General features: G+C 42.0%; 1 protein-coding gene across 2 annotated transcripts in view; it reads left to right on the forward strand.

The window, feature by feature from the left end:
- igsf9bb (immunoglobulin superfamily, member 9Bb) overlaps positions 1 to 23,220 on the forward strand; it is a 188,267-nt gene that overhangs the window by 80,114 nt on the left and 84,933 nt on the right. For both annotated transcript variants that reach the window (XM_024013614.2, XM_024013615.2), the window contains exons 4-5: positions 8,514 to 8,665; positions 17,815 to 17,932. In XM_024013614.2, the coding sequence (XP_023869382.1) occupies positions 8,514 to 8,665; positions 17,815 to 17,932 (270 nt within the window). The remainder of the gene's footprint in view (positions 1 to 8,513; positions 8,666 to 17,814; positions 17,933 to 23,220) is intronic.

Genomic DNA, 23,220 nt, shown 5'->3' on the forward strand with positions numbered 1-23,220 from the left:
TGTGTGTGTGTGAACATCTGCACACACTTTGCAGGGCTCACAGCTACAAAGGCGTGTTATAGCATGCCTCCTCTCATGCTGTTTATTAATCCAACCCTGCGACACAAGCTTGCTATTTTATCACTCCCTCACACACAGACACACACACACACACACCCTTTCTCTGTCACACTTGTTCTTCTTCTCGCACAAAGATGGTGTCATTCCTCCCTGCTGCCATTGAAATTGCTGTGACAATCCTCATGCAGCATTGATATAGGGCAAGTGTGTGAAGCTGCTCTTTAAAACACATGCCTATTTTCATTAAAGTGTGTGTGTGTGTGTGTGTCCCTAGTTTTCAAATGTACATTTTACATTTACATTTTAGTCATTTAGCAGACACTCTTATCCAGAGCAACTTACAGTAGTGAGTGCATATTTTTCATATGTAGCTTTAGAGAAGAAGAGGGAGAGCGAGAAAGCGAGTGATGGTAAAATGAGGTCAGAGCTCTTAGAAAGCCCCTTGCTGTGCTGGGATCAGGCCTTAACTCCCCTATCAGAAAGACTCCTAGCTCCCGGTGCAGTGTAGGGCCCCTAGAAGCTCCCGTTGCACTGTGGGGCCCCTATGCCTAGCCAGGGCGCACTATCAAACACACACATACCAGGCTCCTTGGAACACATACCAGGCTCCCTGAGCTCCAAGAACCTCCCTCCACAAAGGGGGCTTTGATTCCTACCCACTGCCCGGGCTCGTCAAGTGGGAAGATGAGCCAGTGATGTTCCCCTTACCTCCTGCAGCCATGCCAGGTGTTCCAAGTCTGAACGCTGACAGAGAGAGTAGATGGTAAGGCCTGCTGTGGGCCAGACTATAAAGCTCGCCGTTATCCTGCTACAGACCAGACCATAAAGCTAGCCTTTAGAGTCCCATTTAAAACCATTTTGGGGATCCAACTAATCAACTACTCATTCAATTTAGACTTAAATCAGGCTAGTTAGTACTGGGCTGGAACAAAAACCTGCATGCACCGTAGTCCTCCAGGACCGGAGTTGCTCACTATAAAACCAGTTGTAGGGGTAAAGTGGTAAAGCCATGGTATTGTTCCAAACTCTCCGTATGCAGCAGGCTAGTGGAGATGCAGTGGATGGACAGATGCTGAGCGTTCTTAATTACCTGCTTTGATAGCGCAGGGCCAGGTGCTGTTGGTTGTATTAGAACATGAGGCACAAGTCCTGCAGGGACAGTGGGATCCAAATTATGTAATGGAATTGAGCTCTGTCTGAATAATAATATAGCTAAAAGCTGTGATACTACAGCTACAGTACCTGTGATGTGGACTGCCTAAAGTTAGTCATTCACAGATGTGTAACGTGTCTAAAGCTGTGTTGTCATCGGCGAAATGGTATGATTACAACACAATATTGAGATATATGGGCAGTAGCCTGCTGTATAGCGGACAGCTCATAGSCCCCCTTAAGCTTGATTAAGACTCCATCTTCCTATGCCTTTCTGTCCTTTTGTTGACCCACATGGCATCCATTTTGGCTCTGATACCCGTAAACCTGAGAGTTACCTCATGGTACATCTAAAAGTGTGGCCACTGGGAGAAACTGTCACAAGTGTTCGCGAGCAGTAGAGTCAAGGTCAGATGAAYGTTTCAACAAATGCATTATTGAACTAAGGTTTTGACTAGTGTCAGGCCCTGAAGTACACTACGTCCGATCCCATAGAGGTACACTGACAACTGTTTTTCCTCGAGCGCACTGGCCTCTCGTCTAATGAAGACTGCAGTCTTTCTGTAGGAGAGTGCATTGCACTTTGACTGTTTTTCTGTAAATATTTAACTATGTTGAGGCCCCAGATATTTCCTTCCCCTGTCCCGTTTTCATCGACTGTGCTTTTTAGGTATTTGTTACTTAGCCAACATCAGGAAGACTTTTTTRGTGCAATATAAATCTTTCAAATACACAATGAAGTTGGGCTTTTCCGAAATGTCAGTGGATGAAGCATTCCTCCAAAAATGTTGTGCATGTTTAAGACTTTGGCCTGGAAATGATCTAATTTCAACCATGAAATATTTTGAACAGAATTGTGTTGACCACTAAAATACACAGTAAAGATGCTAATTCTAGTCATTGCCATGGTGTAATTGAAATTMAGCTTTTCACACAATGTTATGCGTTTCCATCCTCAGTTCGCCTGTTATTGGGTACCAGAGAAACCCTGTGCCAAATAATGCTCAATGCTGTAGTTGCTAGTCCAATTAACAATTTATGTTTGAAGCTGCAGCACAGGAAACTGAACCATCTCATCCAAAAAGTTGACTCAAGTTTGCCAAAAAGCACCTGGAAACTCCTGGATGATCATCAAGACTCTTGGAATAATGTTTTATGGACAGATGAGTCAAAAGTATAACTTTTTGGACAACATGGGTCCCATTATTCCTGGCAAAAACTAAACACTGCATTCCACATTAAGAACAACGGTCAAGCATGGTGGTGGTGGTGATGGTTTGGGGATGCTTTGCTGCCTCAGGACCCGGACGACATGCCTTAAAAGAAGGAACCATGAATTCTGCTCTGTATCAGAGAATTCTACCGGAGAATGTCAGGCCATCTGTCTGTGAGCTGGCTAAAGCTGAAGTGCACCTGGGTCATGCCGCAAGACGATCCAAAACCCACAATCAAATCTACATGAAAATGGCTAAATAGACTCCCGAGTGGCGCACCGCTCTAAGGGACTGCATCGCAATGCTTGAGGCGTCACTACAGACCCGGGTTCGATCCCAGGCTGTGTCACAGCCGGCTGTGATCAGGAGACCCATGAGGTGGCGCACCAAATGATCAATGAACCTACCAGGTACAACCCCAAATCCGTAAACACGGGCACCCTCATAGATATCATGCTAACTAACTTGCCCTCCAAATACACCTCTACTGTTTTCAACCAAGATCTCAGCAATCACTGCCTCATTGCCTGCATGGTAATGGGTCTGCAGTCAAACGACCACCTCTCATCACTGTCAAACGCTCCCAAAAAAACTTCAGCGAGCAGGCCTTTCTAATCGACCTGGCCCGGGTATCCTGGAGAGATATTGAACTCATCCCGTCAGTAGAGGATGCCTGGTTATTCTTTAAAAGTGCCTTCCTCACCATCTTAAATAAGCATGCCCCATTCAAAAAATGTAGAACCAAAAACAGATATAGCCCTTGGTTCACTCCAGACCTGACTGCCCTTGACCAGCACAAAAACATCCTGTGGTGTACTGCATTAGCATCGAATAGCCCCCGTGATATGCAACTTTTCAGGGAAGTTAGGAACCAATAAACACAGGCAGTTAGGAAAGCATAGCTTTTTCAAACAGAAAATTGCATCCTGTAGCACAAAATCAAAAAAGTTCTGGGACACTGTAAAGTCCATGGAGAATAAGAGCACCTCCTCCCAGCTGCCCAATGCACTGAGGCTAGGAAACACTGTCACCACCGATAAATCCACTATAATTGAGAATTTCAATAAGCATTTTTCTACGGCTGGCCATGCTATCCTCCTGGCTACCCCTACCCCAGTCAACTGCCCTGCACCCCCCACAGCAACTCGCCCAAGCCTCCCCCATTTCTCTTTCACACAAATCTAGATAGCTGATGTTCTGAAAGAGCTACAAAATCTGGACCCCTACAAATCAGCCGGGCTAGACAATCTCGACCCACTCTTTCTAAAATGATCTGCCGAAATTGTTGCAACCCCTATTACTAGCCTGTTCAACCTCTCTTTTGTATCATCTGAGATTTCCAAAGATTGGAAAGCTGCCGCGATCATCCCCTTCTTCAAAGGTGGAGTCACTCTAGATACAAACTGCTACAGACCTATATCTATCCTACCCTGCCTTTCTAAGGTCTTCGAAAGCCAAGTTAACAAACAGATTACCGACCATTTTGAATCCCTCCATACCTTCTCCGCTATGCAATCTGGTTTCCAAGCTGGTCATGGGTGAACCTCAGCCARACTCAAGGTCAAAAATGATATCATTACCGCCATCGACAGGAGACATTACTGTGCAGCCGTATTCATCAACCTGGCCAAGGCTTTCGACTCTGTCAATCACCACATTCTTATCGGCTTATCGACTCAACAGCCTTGGTTTCTCAAATGACTGCCTCACCTGGTTCACCAACTACTTCTCAAATAGAGTTCAGTGTGTCAAATCGGAGGGCCTGTTGTCCGGACCTCTGGCAGTCTCTATGGGGGTGCCACAGGGTTCAATTCTCGGACCGACTCTCTTCTCTGTATACATCAATGATGTCGCTCTTGCTGCTGGTGATTCTCTGATCCACCTCTACGCAGACGACACCATTCTGTATACTTCTGGCCCTTCTTTGGACACTGTGTTAACTAACCTCCAYACGAGCTTCAATGCCATACAACTCTCCTTCCGTGGCCTCCAACTGCTCTTAAATGCAAGTAAAACTAAATGCATGCTCTTCAACCGATCACTGCCCGCCTGTCCAGCATCACTACTCTGGACGGTTCTGACTTACAATATGTGGACAACTACAAATACCTAGGTGTCTGGCTAGACTAAACTCTCCTTCCAGAACTCACATTAAYCATCTCCAATCCAAAYTTAAATCTAGAATATGCTTCCTATTTCGCAAGAAAGCATCCTTCACCCATATTGCCAAACATACCCTCGTGAAACTGACCATCCTACTGATCCTCGACTTTGGCGATGTCATTTACAAAATAGCCTCCAACACTCTACTCAACAAATTGGATGCAGTCTATCACAGTGCCATCCGTTTTGTCACCCAAGCCCCATATACTACCCACCACTGCGACCTGCACGTTCTCGTTGACTGCCCCTCGCTTCATACACTTCGCCAAACCCACTGGCTCCAGGTCATCTATAAGTCTCTGCTAGGTAAAGACCCGCCTTATCTCAGCTCACTGGTCACCATAGCAGCACCCACCCGTAGCACGCGCTCCAGCAGGTATATCTCACTGGTCACCCCCAAAGCCATTTCCTCCTTTGGCTGTCTTTCCTTCCAGTTCTCTGCTGCCAATGACTGGAACAAACTGCAAAAATCACTGAAGCTGGAGACTCATATCTCCCTCACTAGCTTTAAGCACCAGCTGTCAGAACAGATCACTGCACCTGTACATAGCCCATCTGTAAATAGCCCATCCAATCTACTTCATCCCCATACTGTATTTGTTTATTTATCTTGCTCCTTTGCACCCCAGTATCTCTACTTGCACATTCATCTTCTGCACATCTATCACTCCAGTGTTTAATTGGTATATTGTAATTACTTCGCCACCATGGCCTATTTATTGCCTTACCTCCCTTATCTTACCTCATTTGCACACACTGTATATATACTTTTTCTACTGTATTATTGACTGTATGTTTATGCAGTTGTAAATGAGAACTTGTTCTCAACTAGCCTACCTGGTTAAATAAAGGTGAAATAATTAAAAACTATTGGCCCAGCATCGTCCGGATTAGGGGAGGGATCTGATAACATTCATTATCAAAGATATGCAAAAGGAGATTAAATTACAAAGGGGGCAAATACTTTTTCACAGCACTGTAATTGATTTCCTAGGAGTCTACTCTCTCTTTCTCGCTCTCTCTCTTTATTTATCTTTCTTTCTCTCTTTCCTCTCRCTCTCTCTCCCTCTCTCTCTCAGCAAATTAAGGCAACTTGTACAATCACTTTGAGAGAGTTGAAGAGGGGGGCAGCAGCTAACCCATAAAACTAATGAAAACCTATGAGAAAGTGTTATATCCCAATACCATAGTAGTGACAAAAGCAGAATATAAGCCCTGAATATAATATAAGCCCAGAATATAAACCCACCTCCATAGTGACAATATTAACGTTATAACTAGGGCGTAACCGACTTCTCATTCCATAAATGATCACAAAAGAAATGAGCCGGTGGGAGATTTGGGTTTCGTCTAGGCCACGGTGTTGGTCCTAAATCAGAAGCAAGGAGTAGGCCCTGGAGAAATGCAGAGAGGAGTAGAGAGGAGTAGAGAGGAGTAGAGAGGAGTAGAGAGGAGTAGAGAGGAGTAGAGAGGAGTAGAGAGGAGTGAGGAAAGAGGGAGATCAATTATTCACACTTAAAACGGCCCAGAGGAGTGGAGGATGGGGAAAGTGAGTGGAAGTGGCTAGCGGCAGCGGCTCATATGCAGTACACTTAGAGGCTATAAATGCCTGGAGATGGTGTACACAGAGGATTCATTGATGATTGAATGAGTGGCTCTTTGGCACCATGTAACTAAGCACAACTGCCATAGATTCCAGCAGTACATGATGCTCCTTAAGGTGGAACTGACTGCGTTTTAACTACTTTACAGATATGAAACAAACAGAATAATATCAGTCAAAAATATCAAGTTGCCAGTGTATGCTTCAAAACCAACTTTATAAGAGGTTTATATTTTACTCATGACGTACAGTAACGCATTGTTGGCAGAATAGATGGATGCAGTTCAATGCATGATTCATATAATTCACCAATACATTTTTTGGTAGTCAAAAAAAATATTYCTATCAAGTTGTAAATCACAGCTGGCATGGTACATTGTTTGCTGCCTCCGCCACTTTGGGATGAACTGTTTCAATGACTGTAACTTAGGCAGGGAATGTCAACACAGCAGGGGCAATGATCACCAGTCAGTCATAACATGACTAATAGGCTAGCGCACATGTGTCAAACATAAAGGRGAGTATAAATTAGTCAACAGTAGAAATTTGCTTGTGCATCAGCAATTTTTACTCTTGTTATGTCAGTCACTGATAGTCAGTCAATTAGCCAATGTCAGCTAAATGTTTTTAGATTGCTAAGTTAGTTTAGCGGCCAGTTAACTAAACTTGTTATCATGGTCAAATGACCGTTTGTCGGGCCCCTATTGATTTTTTTAGTCGGTCTCACCCAGATATCATATTAAAAACTGCAAAAATGTCTTTCCACCCTATTGTCAATGGTGAATTGGAGGCGAAGTCAGGTGCAGGAGAGCAGATTATAATGAACAGGCGCACTTTTATTATAGTTCCAAAAAAACGAGAGCACTACATAAATCAAACGCGCTCAAAAAACGGAACATAAAAGTAAAGCGCATAACCTAACACCACATAACATGAAAACAATTACGCACAAAACATGATGAGAAACAGAGGGTTAAATACAAGTAGATTGATTGGGGAAATGAAAACCAGGTGTGTATGGAAACAAGACAAGACAAATGGATATATGAAAAATGGAGCYGTGATGTCTAGAAAGTCGGTGACGTCGATCGCCGAACGCCGCCCGTCGTGACACCTATGGCAAAATGTGTAGAATTGCAGCAAATTAGCTTTTAAACTGTAAAATTGTATTTTCACCCCAATGTATAGAATTGCACGAATTAACTCTAAAATTAATTGRTGTCAAGTGGAGGGCCACACATTTTTTGGCTCGCAATGTTGGGGAGATGGATGTGGGTACACAGACCCGTGAGCTAACTTCGGCCCCTCATGATGCGTTCAGATTTTTTGTTGCCCACACCCTCATCAAAGTTGCCCATCCCTGGCCTAGAGTAACATAAACAAATAAAAATGCTATTATGTTCTTTAAAGTAAAAAAATATATATTCTAAAGTTACTACCTAAGACCTTCATAAACACAACCAAATGATTATTCTTCAGATAGCATATATGAAATGTATTTATTCGACTGTTAGAATGTTGACCTGTCATTGGCTAGAAGGGGAGTTACATCGAGGCCAGCCGTATGCTAATGGGGCCGTTCGACAACGATCTCTAGTGGATACTTCTAGGCTGAAAGGCCCGGTGGTTCAAGTGTTAAGTTCTCAAAATGACCTAGATAAAAACATATCAGTGGTAACATAATAACCACACAACACAAGATGTTTAATATAATTTATAAAAATGTGTGAATAACTATCTTCTAACCTTTACAAATAATGGGAGTAATGATTAAATGGTGAGCAAACTGTTTTTTAATACCTTACAATTGGTTTATTATTACTGAATGTTAATATAAAGTGATACCCTGGTTTGGCCATATTTTGGTATAAGCTTCAAGTTGAAGTAGTTTATTTGCTATTTGCAGATATTAAAGGTAATAAATGCATTGAACTTCTTTGTTGGAGCTCTCTCACATATACTACAGCACATACAGAGTAACATTAACAGAAAACACATTACTTGTGTGTGGTAATGGATACATCGTCCAAGCAAAGTTCATAAACATTCACTTGACTATGCACCTTTCCCAGCGACACATCTCGTTTTTTCTAGCTAGAACGTGTAGTAGTGGATCCCAGGATTCATTGATATTAAACAGAATAGGACAAACTTTGTCCACATAACAGCTTCACACAATGTTAGATAGACAGACATATAAATGCAAATATCACACAAAAGCACAGACATTGGAACATTAGAGATATTGCATCAATGAGTTCCCTTTTGACATTTGACAAATACATTTTACTCACCATTTCTTTTCATCGTCCTTTTCACAGCTCCCCCCAATTTCACAGACACGCCACCGCAGTATGTTGAGGCCAAGGAAGGCGGAAGCATCACCCTGAGCTGTGTGGCGTCCGGCAACCCCAAACCTTCCGTCAGCTGGATCCGGGAGGGCGAGCCTGTGGAGGACAGCGACAAGTACAAGGTAGACCCCCGCATCACCATTTCCTGTGTTTGCCCCACCCACTTGGTATTCGCGATAATGGCCCAATGAAGTCCAAGTAGTTATACTAAGCACAGTGGGGATGGCCATGCTAGAAAGGACAACATTGGCTATATCATGCAAACTGTTGAGCAAGTCCAGGAGCGGTTCACATTATATGTGGGGATAATGTTAGAAGATAGATTACTGGTAAACATTACTGGTAAACATTTGACCTGCCCCATCTGTTGTCTAGTCTATGGCTCTATTCATGGGATTGCATAGTCTGCTCGTTATCTGGAGACGTTCTATCCCATTCCATTTCCAACTTTAAAGGAGAATTTCACCCTGGGGGACCCTGGGTTTGTTTTGATCATGTCCGAGGGATTCCCAGGTCAGTGAGATGTTTCACACATAATTGGCCACGAAAAGGGCAGGACTGGGCTTCGCGTGCCGAACGATACACCCTATTGCGACTTACGGTGTATTGGGGGGGGGGGGTACGAGATCTGAAAATAAATGTAGTCCTGCTTTGAGGCATTTAGCGAAGCCGTCTATGTTATACCGATCACACTATACATTTTGTAGATATGGTTGTCCTTGTTTGATAGAGCCAACGGGCGTCTTTCAGCGATGTTCCTATCTGCGGATTCATTGCTAAATATACAAGGAGACACATTTTTTCCAGTCTCTGAAAGTCTACAACGGCGGTGCTTCCTGCTCTGGCCCCGTCCCTTCCCCAAGATGGGCTTTTTTGAAAGGGAGGTGGACACAACACAAAATACTCTTGGCAAAACAGAAAGAACTGATCAGACCGCAGTAGCTTCAAGTGATTCAACACGAATTCAACGATGGAGCATTTTTTGATGTTCTACTAGCTAGATGGTGACATTCAACCATGCATGTTTCAGCCGGAATATAGCAAAGAGGATTTGAAACAAAGAGTTCGATTTAGCTCAGTTACAGCTGATGCCAGCACCAAGAGTAGGGTGTTAGGTTACGCGACAAACAATGGACACTATAAGAGAATTCTACAAAAAAAATGCAGTAAACAAATCTGTTTTCACTAAATATCAATAATGTTTTTGTGAGAATACATATTAAATCATTTGAAAACATTATTGTGGCAGTTGTTACCCATGTCTAAAAAGACTGTACGTTATGATATTTACACGATATGAGCCCAAATGTAAAGCAAGTGCCGTGCTAAGAACGTTCAAATCTATGGGACAGCCCTTTTTGTGAAACCCGCAAAATAGCTGTGTTCATATTTGCTCTTTGCGATGGGTATTCCTCAACCTATCAGAGTAAGATCAATGTGACATTGTATTGCCAAAAAGTATGGGGTAATCATGAGTGTGTTTCACGGTTATCGGAGGTCTTCTGTCTTAAATATAACGTCAAACGTTTTTCCTTCGCTTCTGTCATTCAGATGTTTTCCGAGACACCAGAAAACATAGCATGTTACAAAGTAGGGCTTCTTAGCTACGTTTTGATGTATGGGTTGTCAGGGATTCACGTTTCACCACCCCCATTTCCATGACGAGTGCTAGCTTGCTAGCTGTGTGGGAGTGCCTGACTCCGTTCGCTGAGCCGGGTGAGAGGCAGTGCTGCGCGGCATTGGCTGTATTGCGCCAGCAGCAAATTTTGTGATTGATGGTTTTATTCTTTCAAGTGAAAACTACCAGAATTCAGTGGCTACAGCCCTACAATCAATAAAAACATAGCTAAATACCAGTGAATTGAACATGTGTCCCATCAATCTTTCTGTGCAACTGGCTAACAGGCAGGTCACTCTCCTAGACTAATTATTTGCTGCAGGTTATATTCCCATCACCAGAGTAACTAAAAAATAACATTACAATATAACCCATCTCACGTGTAGGCCTACCTTAGAAGTAATCTATGTTGTTAGAATAGTATCGGTCTGTGTTACAGTTAAGAATTATCGAGAAGTGTGTGTCTGTGTTAGGCTGTGTGTGTGAGGGTGCTGTGTTGGGATGCTGAAAAGTGTCTGTCTGTGTTAGGCTGTGTGATGGTGGGGGTGCTGTGCGTGAGTGTGTTGGTGGGGGTTCTGTGCGTGAGTGTGTTGGTGGGGGTGCTGTGGCGTGGAGTGTGTTTGCGGGGGTGCTGTGCGTGAGTGTTGTTGGCGGGGGTGCTGTGCGTGAGTGTGTTGGTGGGGGTTCTGTGCATGAGTTGTTGGTGGGGGTGCTGTGTGTGACTGGTGGGGTGCTGTTGTGAGTGTGTTGGTGGGGGGGGTGCTGTGTGTTGGTGGGGGTGCTGTGTGTGTGTGTTTGGTGGGGGTGGTGTGTGAGTGTGTTTGGTGGGGGTGCGGTGTGTGAGTGTGTTGGTGGGGGGTGCTGTGTGGTGGTGCTTCACTCTATCCATTCCTAGCAGTAGGATCAAGTCACAACCCGCKCATTTCTTGACAGATAGCTGAACTAGCCTATTGAGTTATTTAAAATGTTATCATGGCAGCGGAATTGTTTAGTCAACTGAATGTATTTTTTTCCCGACCACAGAAAATGACTACCAATTCTAGTTTTGTAAGGATCCATGATCACAAATCATGACGTTACGTTGGACCCATTTGCATTGAATATGTGTTATTTTATATTCTCAAACTAACAGCAGTGCCTATATGATGTTTTTCCATACAGGCGTGACATGCTGGAGTGATGCTTCTATGCAAATGTTGTTGATCAGTAGGCTAATATAAGTCCCAAATGGAAGGCAAACAGATTGTTTGTCATCTGTAGCACYTCTATTGCTTGCACACGTCCTGTTTTTTTCCATATCAGTGCAAATCAGCTGCCACTTTCCTCTACCGTGATCCGTTGCAAGAGAAGAGACAGCTTACTACCTTGTTTGTCCTCCTTCTCCCCTCAGGGCTACGTAGCCATCCTCCCTTTCCACTCTTTCATCCTTTTTTCATTTCATCCTCCCTTCCACTCTCGCGTCACTGGGCAGCTCGCGGCTCGGTTTCCCTTTATAGTCTGTAATAGTTTTCAAGCCCTGCCACATCCGACGAGCGTCAGAATCAGTGTAGTAGGATTCAATCGTAGTCCTGTATTGACCCTTTGCCTGTTTGATGGTTTGTCTGAGGGCATAGAGGGATTTTTTTTTATAAGCATCCGGATTAGTGTCCCTTTCCTTGAAAGTGTCAGCTCTAGCCTTTATCTCGGTGCTGATGTTGCCTGTCATCCATGGCTTCTGGTTGGGATATGTACGTACAGTCACTGTAGGGACGACGTCATCAATGCACTTATTGATGAAGCCGGTGACTGAGGTGGTATACTCCTCAATGCCATTGGATGAATCCTCATATTCCAGTCTGTGCTAGCAAAACAGTCTTGTAGCGTAGCATCCGCATCATCTGACCACTATGAGCGCCGCTTATGGATGAGAATTTTCTTGTTTGCTCATGGCCTTATACAGCTCGTTGAGTGCAGTCTTAATGCCAGCATCGGTTTGTGGTGGTAAATAGACAGCTACGAATAATACAGCTGAGAACTCTCTCTGTAGATAGTATGGTCTACAGCTTATCATGAGGTATTCTACCTCAGGCGAGCAATACCTCGAGACTTCTTTAATATTAGACATCGCACACCAGCAGTTATTGACAAATAGACACACACCCCCGCCCCTCGTCTTACCAGACGTAGTTGCTCTGTCCTGCCGATGCACAGAAAACCCAGCCAGCTCTATATTATCCGTGTCGTCGTTCAGCCACGTCTCGGTGAAACATAAGATGTTACAGTTTTCAATATTCTGTTGGTAGGATAGTCTTGATCGTCCAGTTTGTTTTCCAGTGATTGCACATTGGCCAGTAATACGGAGGGTAGTGGTGGTTTACCTACATGCCGGCAAATTCCTACAAGGCACCCCGCACTCCTCCCCCTTTTTCTCCGTCTTTTCTTCACGTGGATGATGGGGATTTGAGATGTGTCTCGATAAAGCAGTATATCCTTCGAGTCGGAAATCTTGAGTGAGTAATCGCTGTTCTGATGTACAGATGCTATTTTCGGTCATAAGAGACAGTAGCAGCAACATTATGCACAAAATGAGTTACAAAACMAATAAAATAGCACAGTTGGTAAGGAGCCCGTAAAACAGCAGCCATCCCCTCCGGAACCATTTATAGGTGAGACTAGAGAGAGACTCAACAAATACAGCAAAGAGCTACTGTTATGTGTAAGTTCTTGTTTAAGTTGTCATACAGCACTATCAACACTTTCATATGGCATAAAATGCTCATTCTTTCTATTTCCACTCAGCGCTACAACAAGCACTGCAGCAGTAATGAATGAGTAGGAATGTGTATCGATAGGCTTGTGTTGTTGTTATAATTATCAGCTTGGGTCTTTTTTTAATATCGAGGAATATTTCACTTTCTCTGTTCATAGGGGTAACGACATTAATTAATGCGGTGCGACTCAAGTTTCACCATCAGCTGGAAGACGGTGTCCTTTTTGGTCAGTCTGCTGCTCTCTCCCTCGCTGAGACTGACCATCAGATGCAGGCACGGTTAGCCCAGTAAAATAAAAAGCGAATTATTTAAATGTATGCAACCTCAGCTGTGCCTCACAACTAATGCAACAACGGATCTATTACTAGTGTGATCACATAGCCTACCTAAAAAATGTTTTTATAATGGCCTGAACAACGATGCATTGGCAGGGCAATTCAAGCAAAGCCAATATGCGGTGATAATGTATTGTACCTACAGCTTACTGCACAAACCTCATTGCTACAGTACAGTTGTTAATTGGCTAATGTTGCATAGGCTTACGTTCTTAGTCATGTTAAAAAAAAATATCTGAGCGGCTTGCATTTTGACTCAGAAAGTGATCTTGACTCAGAATAGGTTGTRACCCACTGTTCAAGAGTTTTCCCTGTTAACAATAWCAACATTTCCCTTTACTGTGGCGAATATTGTGAATCAACACAATATTAGACACTTTCGATGCAAAATACCGAAAGAAAACTAACTATGCAAGAGATTTTGTTGTATGTAGAACGCYTCGGAGTAGGATTCTATTGCATTGACYTGCATGAATCAGCCCGTACTCTACACAGACCAGTGCGGCATAAGCAGAGCTGCAGTAGGCATATACCAAATAGACCATTGCCATATATGGATCTGTGCTGTTTTCATTGAACTGGACTGTGTTTACAGCATGAGCAGTCGTGAGTAGATGTGCTTGTTTTGAGATCAAAGCAAGAGCTGCATAAAGCCACGTGTGTACATTTTGTTCATATCCTTTGCTAGTTAGTGAGTTATTAGTCCAGTTATAAATAATTTGTTGTCAGCAATAGAGGAYTGATTGCCTCCTACAAGAGCACAAAACATTTACATTTCTAGACATCTTTGAAAAGCGAGTCATGTAAAGAGCTTTATTTTGTCTTAAAGGGGAAGTATTGTATTTTGAGACYGGCTTGAATAATCTAAGTAGCCAAAAGGCAGAGGGTAGCATAATTTGTCTGATTTGCTGTAATAATGGAATGGGAATAATAATAAGTGATTTAATTTTGTAAAGTGGTTTCTTGCATCAAACAACACAACAATATTTTCAGTCACCTCCTTGTCTGAGTGGATAAACATGTTAATGTCAAGCTCTGCATGTTTTTTTCAAAAGTCTCATGGAATGTAGGCCTACATTGAASACCACACATTGACTGCTACTGTAGGCTGAATGAGAGAATAGCTATTTCCATGTTAGAATGTTATGGGATGCATTTTCTCCATTGTGTTTGATGGTAGACCACTCTGGTTAGCCTACATTATGATCAAATAACCACAGTTAAAACAGCAACTTAAAACAGATACAGACTCTGTGTTCACAGTAAATGCGCGCTGGAAGTCAAGTTTGCGCTCAGCAGACCTGAAATTTGCTCAGTGCCCAACATTTTTTGAGGGAATATTGCATAGGAGTAACAACATGAATTGGTGCATGAGGCAGAAATAATGCAGTGTGACTTGAGTTTRGCCATCAGCTGGAAAACTGTCCTCTTTTCTTAGTGGAGAGAAGGTGGGCGGATGGACTGGGAGTTGGGTGAGAGGCTAGCCTCACCGCTGCTCCGTCCCTCCCCTCAGACTGACCATCAGATGCAGGTCATCYGTCCAGTTTAAAAGAATAAAGTAATACAACAAATGACCCATTACCAGTGTGATCATATACCAATAAATGTCAACAAAATATATATATATATATATATATTTCAAAATGCAGGGCAATTCAAGCATAGACAATATGCAGTGATAATGTTTTTATTAATTTATTTCACCTTTATTTAACCAGGTAGGCAAGTTGAGAACAAGTTCTCAATCTATTGGGCCTCATTGCTGCTTAACTGTTTTTAATTGGTTAATGTTGCATCGGCTTACGTTTCTTAATTCATGTTTTTTTTTTTTTATCTGAGTGGTAGATCTCGATTTACACCCCTCAGTGTAATCCCTGCACACCTTAGAATGGGTTGCTTGTAGTAAGTCCTGTTGAAACATCATTTTTCCCCAGCTCATCTTCTGTAGTTAGTTGCTAAAATTCTAATAGTTTGCTTTATTTCAGTTTACAGTGCATTCGGAAAGTATTCAGACCCCTTGACTTTTTCCACATTTTGTTACGTTACAGCCTTATTCCAAAATGTATTAAATAAATAACATCTCTGGAGAAAATCTCTCCAGAGTGGCACAGCAGACCACTGCGCCACTCGGGAGGCCATTCGCAAACATTTCAAAAAACGTGTTTTTGCTTTGTCATTATGGGGTATTGTGTGTAGATTGATGAGGGGGAAAAAACGATTTCATCCATTTTAGAATAAAGCGGTAACATAACAAAATATTTAAAAAGTCAAGGGGTCTAAATACTTTCCAAAAGCATTGTATGTGACAAAACAAGCAAGTATAGTGTAGATAATCATTGTGCCATCTTAACTGTTGTGAAATATCTTTTCCATAACCAAAATTATTGTTTTTTCAGCTGTTTCAAGCTGGTGCACAAAAACGAAAGTAGAAGACACAAAAACTCAACTTAAAAACAGGAAGCATAGGAATAGCGCAAATAGAACAGATCTACCTTTTCTTAGACTTGCTTTCAATGAGAATGATAAATCGATAACACACATTTCTATGTGAATTTGGTCAGGTCGCCCAAAAAACGTACATATTGCAACTTTAAAGTTGGAGCTAATTGCCATAATGTTTTCCTTTACACGCTATTTACTCCTGCAGTGTGTGCTGTTCATCATCCAAATGGATAACACCTAGAGTCAGACTTCTTCACTGCGTATGATGAAGTCGTATATTCACTTCATATCATCACTTTAAACTCGTATTATTCATATCCTTTGAGCATGAAAAGAGACCAGTGTGTTTATAATATTAATAGATATGGATATTTCCATAGTCCCTGTAAGACATCTGTCGATGTCTCCATACTGTGGTGTTGCCTTGAAGACAAAGCACATCATAATATGCCGAAGTGACAAGCCTCAGCTGTCAAGATAGAACATTTCAAATGCAGCACGTCAAACAGAGCTTTCATCGGCTCAATACATCAATTGGTAGCTTTCAGTATGTGATGTATGCAGAGGATGCAGCTCTACACTTCTGCTTGTGTACATGTTGTGTGCACGTGTGCTTGCCCCTGTGTGCGTCTGTGTGGATCAAAAAGGGACAGGGGGCATGGTCGGCCCTCTGGCTCTGCTGAATTCCAGCCCCCATTTAGGTGCTGTTGTAGGGCTGTCCCCGACAAAAAAAAAATTACGAAAGTAATCTGTCCTATCGAAAAAAATTCACGTCTATGTTTCCATATATAGACACAACCGTATGTGTTTTAATAAAATCAACTATATATGCAGTAAGCGTCCAGTTTAATGAAATAAGACAGATGACTCAAGAGGGCACCAGAGATCTAGATCACCAGAAGAAAAAAAATCCTATCCTGACCCAACTATTCTCCTCCCGCTCCTGCTGACTTTCGCATATTCTGCCATTACGCTCCTGAAGATGCCGGTAATAGGCTACATGATGGTTCGGCAACCTTTTTCACGTGGATTGTCAATTTATTTTACCATTTCTACCGTTCTGCGTGACAGTTATGGTTTTCATATGTACATTTTCGTGAAACAGTTTCATTTAATACTTATTCGTATCTCAAAATCATTGTAATGTGGTTAATCAAAATTAGATCCAAATCTAAATGAAAATGATAAACCTAAAAAGTAACTTCTATTGCCATGCCAACTATGTAAAAAATAGCCTACATAAAGCCAACAAATAGAAACATTGTGGCCTGCAGGTAGAAAATATCCTGATAAAAATAAATATCCCAGAAATTGGCTACACATGGCCTGTTTGCAACGAACTTGAAATATTGTATCAACTATTAACTTAGGCCCGGCCCTAAGCTCGCGCTAGCGAATTTGCGACATTTAAATAAAATATTCCGGGCAGTTTCCCGCGCCAGTGAGCTCGAGACACACAGCTGTAGGCTATTTGCGCAACAGATAAGAAGCAGTGCTTGACTTGGGCAGGAGCTTACCGGACCTGAGTACCGACACCTCAAATGTTCTACTGCTTGAGCTCCTGTTCCTCTTATAGAATATTAGCTCAAAAGTATTGTGGAGTTCCTGCACCTAAATATAAACAGTATCAGCACCCAAAATGAGTTCCGGAACATATTTCAGTCCAAGTAAAGCAGGGAGCAGGGGAGTGGCTGTGGGTCTGATGAGTCACAAGCACTGGAGTAAAGTACTTAAGATTTTTGGGGGGGTATCTGTACTTTACTATTCATATTTTGGATAACTTTTTACTTTTATGTCACTACATTCCTAATGAAAATAATGTACTTTTTACTCCATACATTTTACCTGACAGACAAAAGTACTAGTTACAAAAATACTTTTCGAATGCTTAGCAGGACAGGAAAATGGTCAAATTTTGCACTTATCAAGAGAACATTCCTGGTCAACAACAAGCTACACGCCCCACTCCTGTGACAAGCAAAAGCAGCAGTAGCATAAATTAAACAATTGTTTTTCTCAGATGTAGACCATCTGCATTGTAAATTCACATGGAACATTATGAATTTTCTTATTGTTTTAACGGAACTCCCCCCTCACTTTTTCTATGGTGTCCTCTCCCTCCCCAGGTGTCTGATGGGAGTCTGACGGTGCTGTCGGTCAGCCGCAAGGACAGGGGGGCGTACACCTGCCGAGCCTACAGCATCCAGGGGGAGGTGGTTCACACCACACGCTTGCTTGTCCAAGGTAGCCCTGTCACAACTCAACATCTGTGTGAGTGAGTGAGTGCATGTGTATATGTGTACATGTGTGCAGCAGTAGAGTTGTGTGTCTTTGTGTTCGTTTTCTGCAGGGTGAATGTTTTAGTAGGCAGGTGTACATACAGTTGAAGTCGGAAGTTTATATACACTTAGGTTGGAGTCATTAATACTCGTTTTTCAAACACTCCACAAATTTCTTGTTAACAAACTATAGTTTTGGCAAGTCGGTTAGGACATCTACTTTGTGCATGACACAAGTAATTTTTTCAACAATTGTTTACAGACAGATTATTTCACTTCTAATTCACTGTATCACAATTCCAGTGGGGCAGAAGTTTACATACACTAAGTTGACTGTGCCTTTAAACAGCTTGGTAAATTACAGAAAATACTATCATGGCTTTAGATGCTTCTGATAGGCTAATTGACGTCATAAGAGTCAATTGGAGGTGCACATGTGGATGTATTTCAAGGCCTACCTTCAAACTCAGTGCCTCTTTGCTTGACATCATGGGAAAATAAAAAGAAATTGTAGACCTCCACAAGTCTGGTTCATCCTTGGGGGCAATTTCCAAACGCCTGAAGGTACCACGTCCATCTGTACAAACAATAGTACGCAAGTATAAACACCATGAGCCGTCATACCGCTCAGGAAGAGACATGTTCTGTCTCCTAGAGACGAACGTACTTTGGTGTAAAAAGTGCAAATCAATCCCAGAACAACAGCAAAGGACCTTGTGAAGATGCTGGAGGAAACAGGTACAATATTATCTATATCCACAGTAAAACGAGTCCTATATGGACATAACCTGGAAGGCCGCTCAGCAAGGAAGAAGCCACTGCTCCAAAACCGTCATAAAAAAAGATAGACTATGGTTTGCAACTGCACATGGGGACAAAGATCATACTTTTTGGAGAAATGTCCTCTGGTCTGTTGAAACAAAAATAGAACTGTTTGGTCATAATGACCATCGTTATGTTTGGAGGAAAAAGGGGGAGGCTTGCAAGCCGAAGAACACCATCCCAACCTTGAAGCACGGGGGTGGCAGCATCATGTTGTGGGGGTGCTTTGCTGCAGGAGGGACTGGTGCACTTCACAAAATAGATGGCATCATGACAGAGGAAAATTATGTGGATTTATTAAAGCAACATCTCAAGACATCAGTCAGGAAGTTAAAACTTGTTCGCAAATGGGTCTTCCAAACGGACAATGACCCCAAGCATACTTCCAAAGTTGTGGCAAAATGGCTAAAGGACAACAAAGTCAAGGTATTGGAGTGGCCATCACAAAGCCCTGACCTCAATTGCATAGAAAATTTGTGGGCAGAACTGATAAAGTGTGTGTGAGCAAGGAGGCCTACAAACCTGACTCAGTTACACCAGCTCTGTCAGGAGGAATGGGCCAAAATTCACCCAACTTATTGTGGGAAGCTTGTGGAAGGCTACCCAAAACGTTTGACCCAAGTTAAACATTTTTAAAGGAAATTCCCTAAAATAAAATAGTGATCCTAACTGACCTAAGGGTTATTTTTACTCTGATTAAATGTCAGGAATTGTGAAAAAGTTTAAATGTATTTGGCTAAGGTGTATGTAAACTTCCGACTTCAACTGTATGTGTAACGGCTCTCGTTTGTAGAAGGAAGAGTTGACCAAAGCGCAGCGTGGAAAGTGTTCATGATTCCTTTTATTAAAAAAACACAAACAAAATAACAAAAGCGAAAGCGAACAGTTCTGTCAGGCACAGACACTAAACAGAAAACAAGATCCCACAAAACCCAAAAGGAAAATGACAACTTATATATGATCCCCAATCAGAGACAACGATAGACAGTTGCCTCTGATTGGGCACCACACTCGGCCAAAAACAAAGAAATAGAAAACATAGACTTTCCCACCCGAGTCACACCCTGACCTAACCAAACAGAGAATAATAAGGATCTCTAAGGTCATGGCGTGACAGTATGTGTGTGTGTGTATGCGCGAGTGTGTGTGTGTGTGTGTGTGTGTGTGTGTGTGTGGTGTGTGTGTGTGTGTGGTGTGTGTGTGTGTGTGTGTGTGTGTGTTGTGTGGGTGTGTGTGTGTGTGTGTGTGTGTGGTGTGGGTGTGTGTGTGGGTGTGTGTGCCTATGAGGTCTATTACTATAGAAAAATATTCAGGCAATAATAGACAGACATGCCAGGTCCAAAAACTGCCCTTTATCCATTCTGTCTAGTCTAGCCCCTTTGGTGTTGGTAGATCTAATGGAGCCGAGTAGGTTGGAGCAACAGGGTGGAAGCTCACCTAGACGCATTAGAAGGCTAGATGGAGTCATCACTAATGATGGAGTACATTTTCCTTTCTGTCACGGCAAATACTGAGTGCAGACTTTCCTAATTTTTCTGTTCATGATAGATTGAGCCATCACCATATTGCCTTGCACTTATCCAATCCCTTCAGATCTATCAGGAAACACCACGGGAGTCGATGCTAGCTAGAGTATGGACTAGGAGTTGTTTGAGAGAGAGCAAGGATTGGTTTGATTTCCAGTTTTTAAGTATACATTTTTTCAAGATGATTGACGATAAAAGTACCATCTAGTCCATTGGGTATCTCACTGCACCCTCATATGCCATGTCTTGAAATAGGCAGACAGACGGATTAAAAATAAGTTTACATTGTAGTTTACATTACATTCTGACAGACAACTTTAACTCCACCCATAACTTTTGGACTTCATAGCATTCCCACAAGGCATGTATTATTGAGTAATTTATAGTTTTACACTTAAGACATGACTTGCCGTTGTGCTGTAGAATTTGTGAATTTTGTCTGTTGTGTAATAAATTCTATACATTAGTTTATGCTGGATTAAGTGTACATTTTCATTAACTGTCATTTTGTTAGTGATGTTCCAACATTCCCTCCATCTTGTGCCAACATCAGTTATTTTTAGGCTTGGTTCCAGTAGTTGATATTTTTTTCAAAGAGATTGTCAGTTGGATAGGCTTTCTTGCAGGTTTTGTATATCTTACCTATCATATGAACATCCTTTTCTGACTCGCATAAGATTCCCTCAAGGTTGTTCTGATGTCCAAAATATTTCAAATCTAAATTTAGTGATATGTTTCTTTTAATTAAGTTGCATGTATTTGAAAATATCTACATTGGTCAGTCTAAAATTGCTTTTTAATTATGTAATGGACAGTGGTGTAAAGTACTTAAGTAAAAATACTTTAAAGTACTACTTAAGTCGTTTTTGGGGGTATCTGTACTTTACGGTACTATTCATATTTTTGACAACTTTTTTCACAACACCCAAAAGTACTTGTTACATTTTGAATGCTTAGCATGACAGGAGAATGGAAAATCACACACTTATCAGGAGAACATCCCTGGTCAAACCTACTGCCTCTGATCTGGCGGACTCAGTAAACACAAATGCTTCATTTGTGAAGGATGTCTGAGTGTTGGAGTGTGTCCCTGGCTATCTGTAAATTAAAAAATACTTATACTTTGACTTGCAATTACATTTACTTTTGATACTTAAGTATATTTAAAACCAACTACTTTTAGACTTTTACTCAAGTAGTATTTTACTGGGTGACTTTCACTTGAGTCATTTTCTATTAAGTTATCTTTACTTTTACTCAAGTATGACAWTTGGATACTTATCCCACTGGTCATGGAAATACATTTATTTCCTGTTACCACGTCATTTACGGTTTCCATGCCTTTAGTTTTCCATGTGATCAATTTATCGGTGAATTCTGAAAGTCTATCCAAAGATTGTTCCCTATGGTTTTTAGGGAGTGATATTGGTTCTTGTAGAATACGTTTCATTTTGTTCCATATTGTTATAGTGTTCTTAACTATGAAGTTGTTAATGTTCTTAGCTTTGACAACCATTGTTTCCATTTGGACCTTTGTCGGTTTCTCTGTTGGTGCGTGTTTAAAAAGTGGTGGCTTTTGATTGGCAGATGACGCTGGGGGTAAGGATTATGGTAATTCAGTGTCCCTGTTGGTAAGCCACTGAATCCGATCGTCACTATATCAACTAAGTAAATCTGCAGCGGGCAATGTTTCCAGCTGTGCCAATGCTACACACGCGCTCACACGGACACACGGACACACACACACCACACACACACTGGGTTTCCAGATAAGAACTCTCCTACTGTTAGAGGCTCAGGCCCTGGGCTCTGGATCAGAACTACCATACTGCCAGTCAATATCACCAAGCTGGCTAAAGGAGGGGGATGGACTCTGTGGGTGGGTGTGTTTGTGTGGCTTCTGTTATGCGATCAGCTCAAAATTGTGTGTGCACATCTGCTAAATGATTAACATGTGTGAGTGTGTTTGTGTGCGCACGTTATGACGTGTTTCCGAGGATTTCCCACCATTGGTGCAGACAGATTAAATGAGCTGATATGACTGATAAAATGTCATAGACTGAAAAAGGGAAAGATGGCCCATCTTTCCTTCTCGCCACTATTGCACCAAAGCTCACTTAAATCACTTCCCAACCGCTTACACATGTTAACATACATGCGTCCTTACCTGTAGGTACATACCCCATGTATTCCTCATAATGACATAGAGCACATCTCTCTCCCTATACTTAGGCATGTCCATGAAACATTATCCTATTATTATCCCAGACATCAAAGTTCCCGGAACGTTTCTATGACACATTATCATGCCTGATTCACAGACAAACGCGTTCCCAGAATGTTCCTGTTGGGCTAACAGTGGAGCGGCAGTCTCCTCCTCTCATTGCAGGGGATGGCAGGCAACAGTTAAGCACATTAGGCTGTGGAGAAGAACTGGAGGGACATGAAAAGAATAGGAAATGAAGACTGAGGCATACAATTATCTGCACTTATGTAATCCACACAGACCCAGACTTGTACTTTTTTACTTTGCGTCGTTGTGCATTTTTAAAAATGTTTTTCTTCTGGACTGGCACTGTAATCGTGATGGGTGGTGTCGCTTCCGTCTCATCTGTTTTGTCTATTTACATGTTTTTGTAATGTTTTTCATATTTCATGGATGAAATGCATGGAGACTATCCGAATGGATGATGTAGCTAATTGGAGGGGCCGCACCCACTCTACAGACGGCTATATCTGTCCCCTAATACAGGACTAGTAAAGGCCCAGTGCACTACTTTTAGGAAAAACAAATTATTTCCAAAAATAAATATTTTTATTATATATKTTTTTTAAATTAAGATTTTCAGGAGGTACTGCAGAACCCTCAGCACCCCTACTATGCTGGTATCCATGGGGACCTAGG

Source organism: Salvelinus sp. IW2-2015, linkage group LG20 (assembly GCF_002910315.2).
Source record: "Salvelinus sp. IW2-2015 linkage group LG20, ASM291031v2, whole genome shotgun sequence".
Classification (NCBI taxonomy): domain Eukaryota; kingdom Metazoa; phylum Chordata; class Actinopteri; order Salmoniformes; family Salmonidae; genus Salvelinus; species Salvelinus sp. IW2-2015.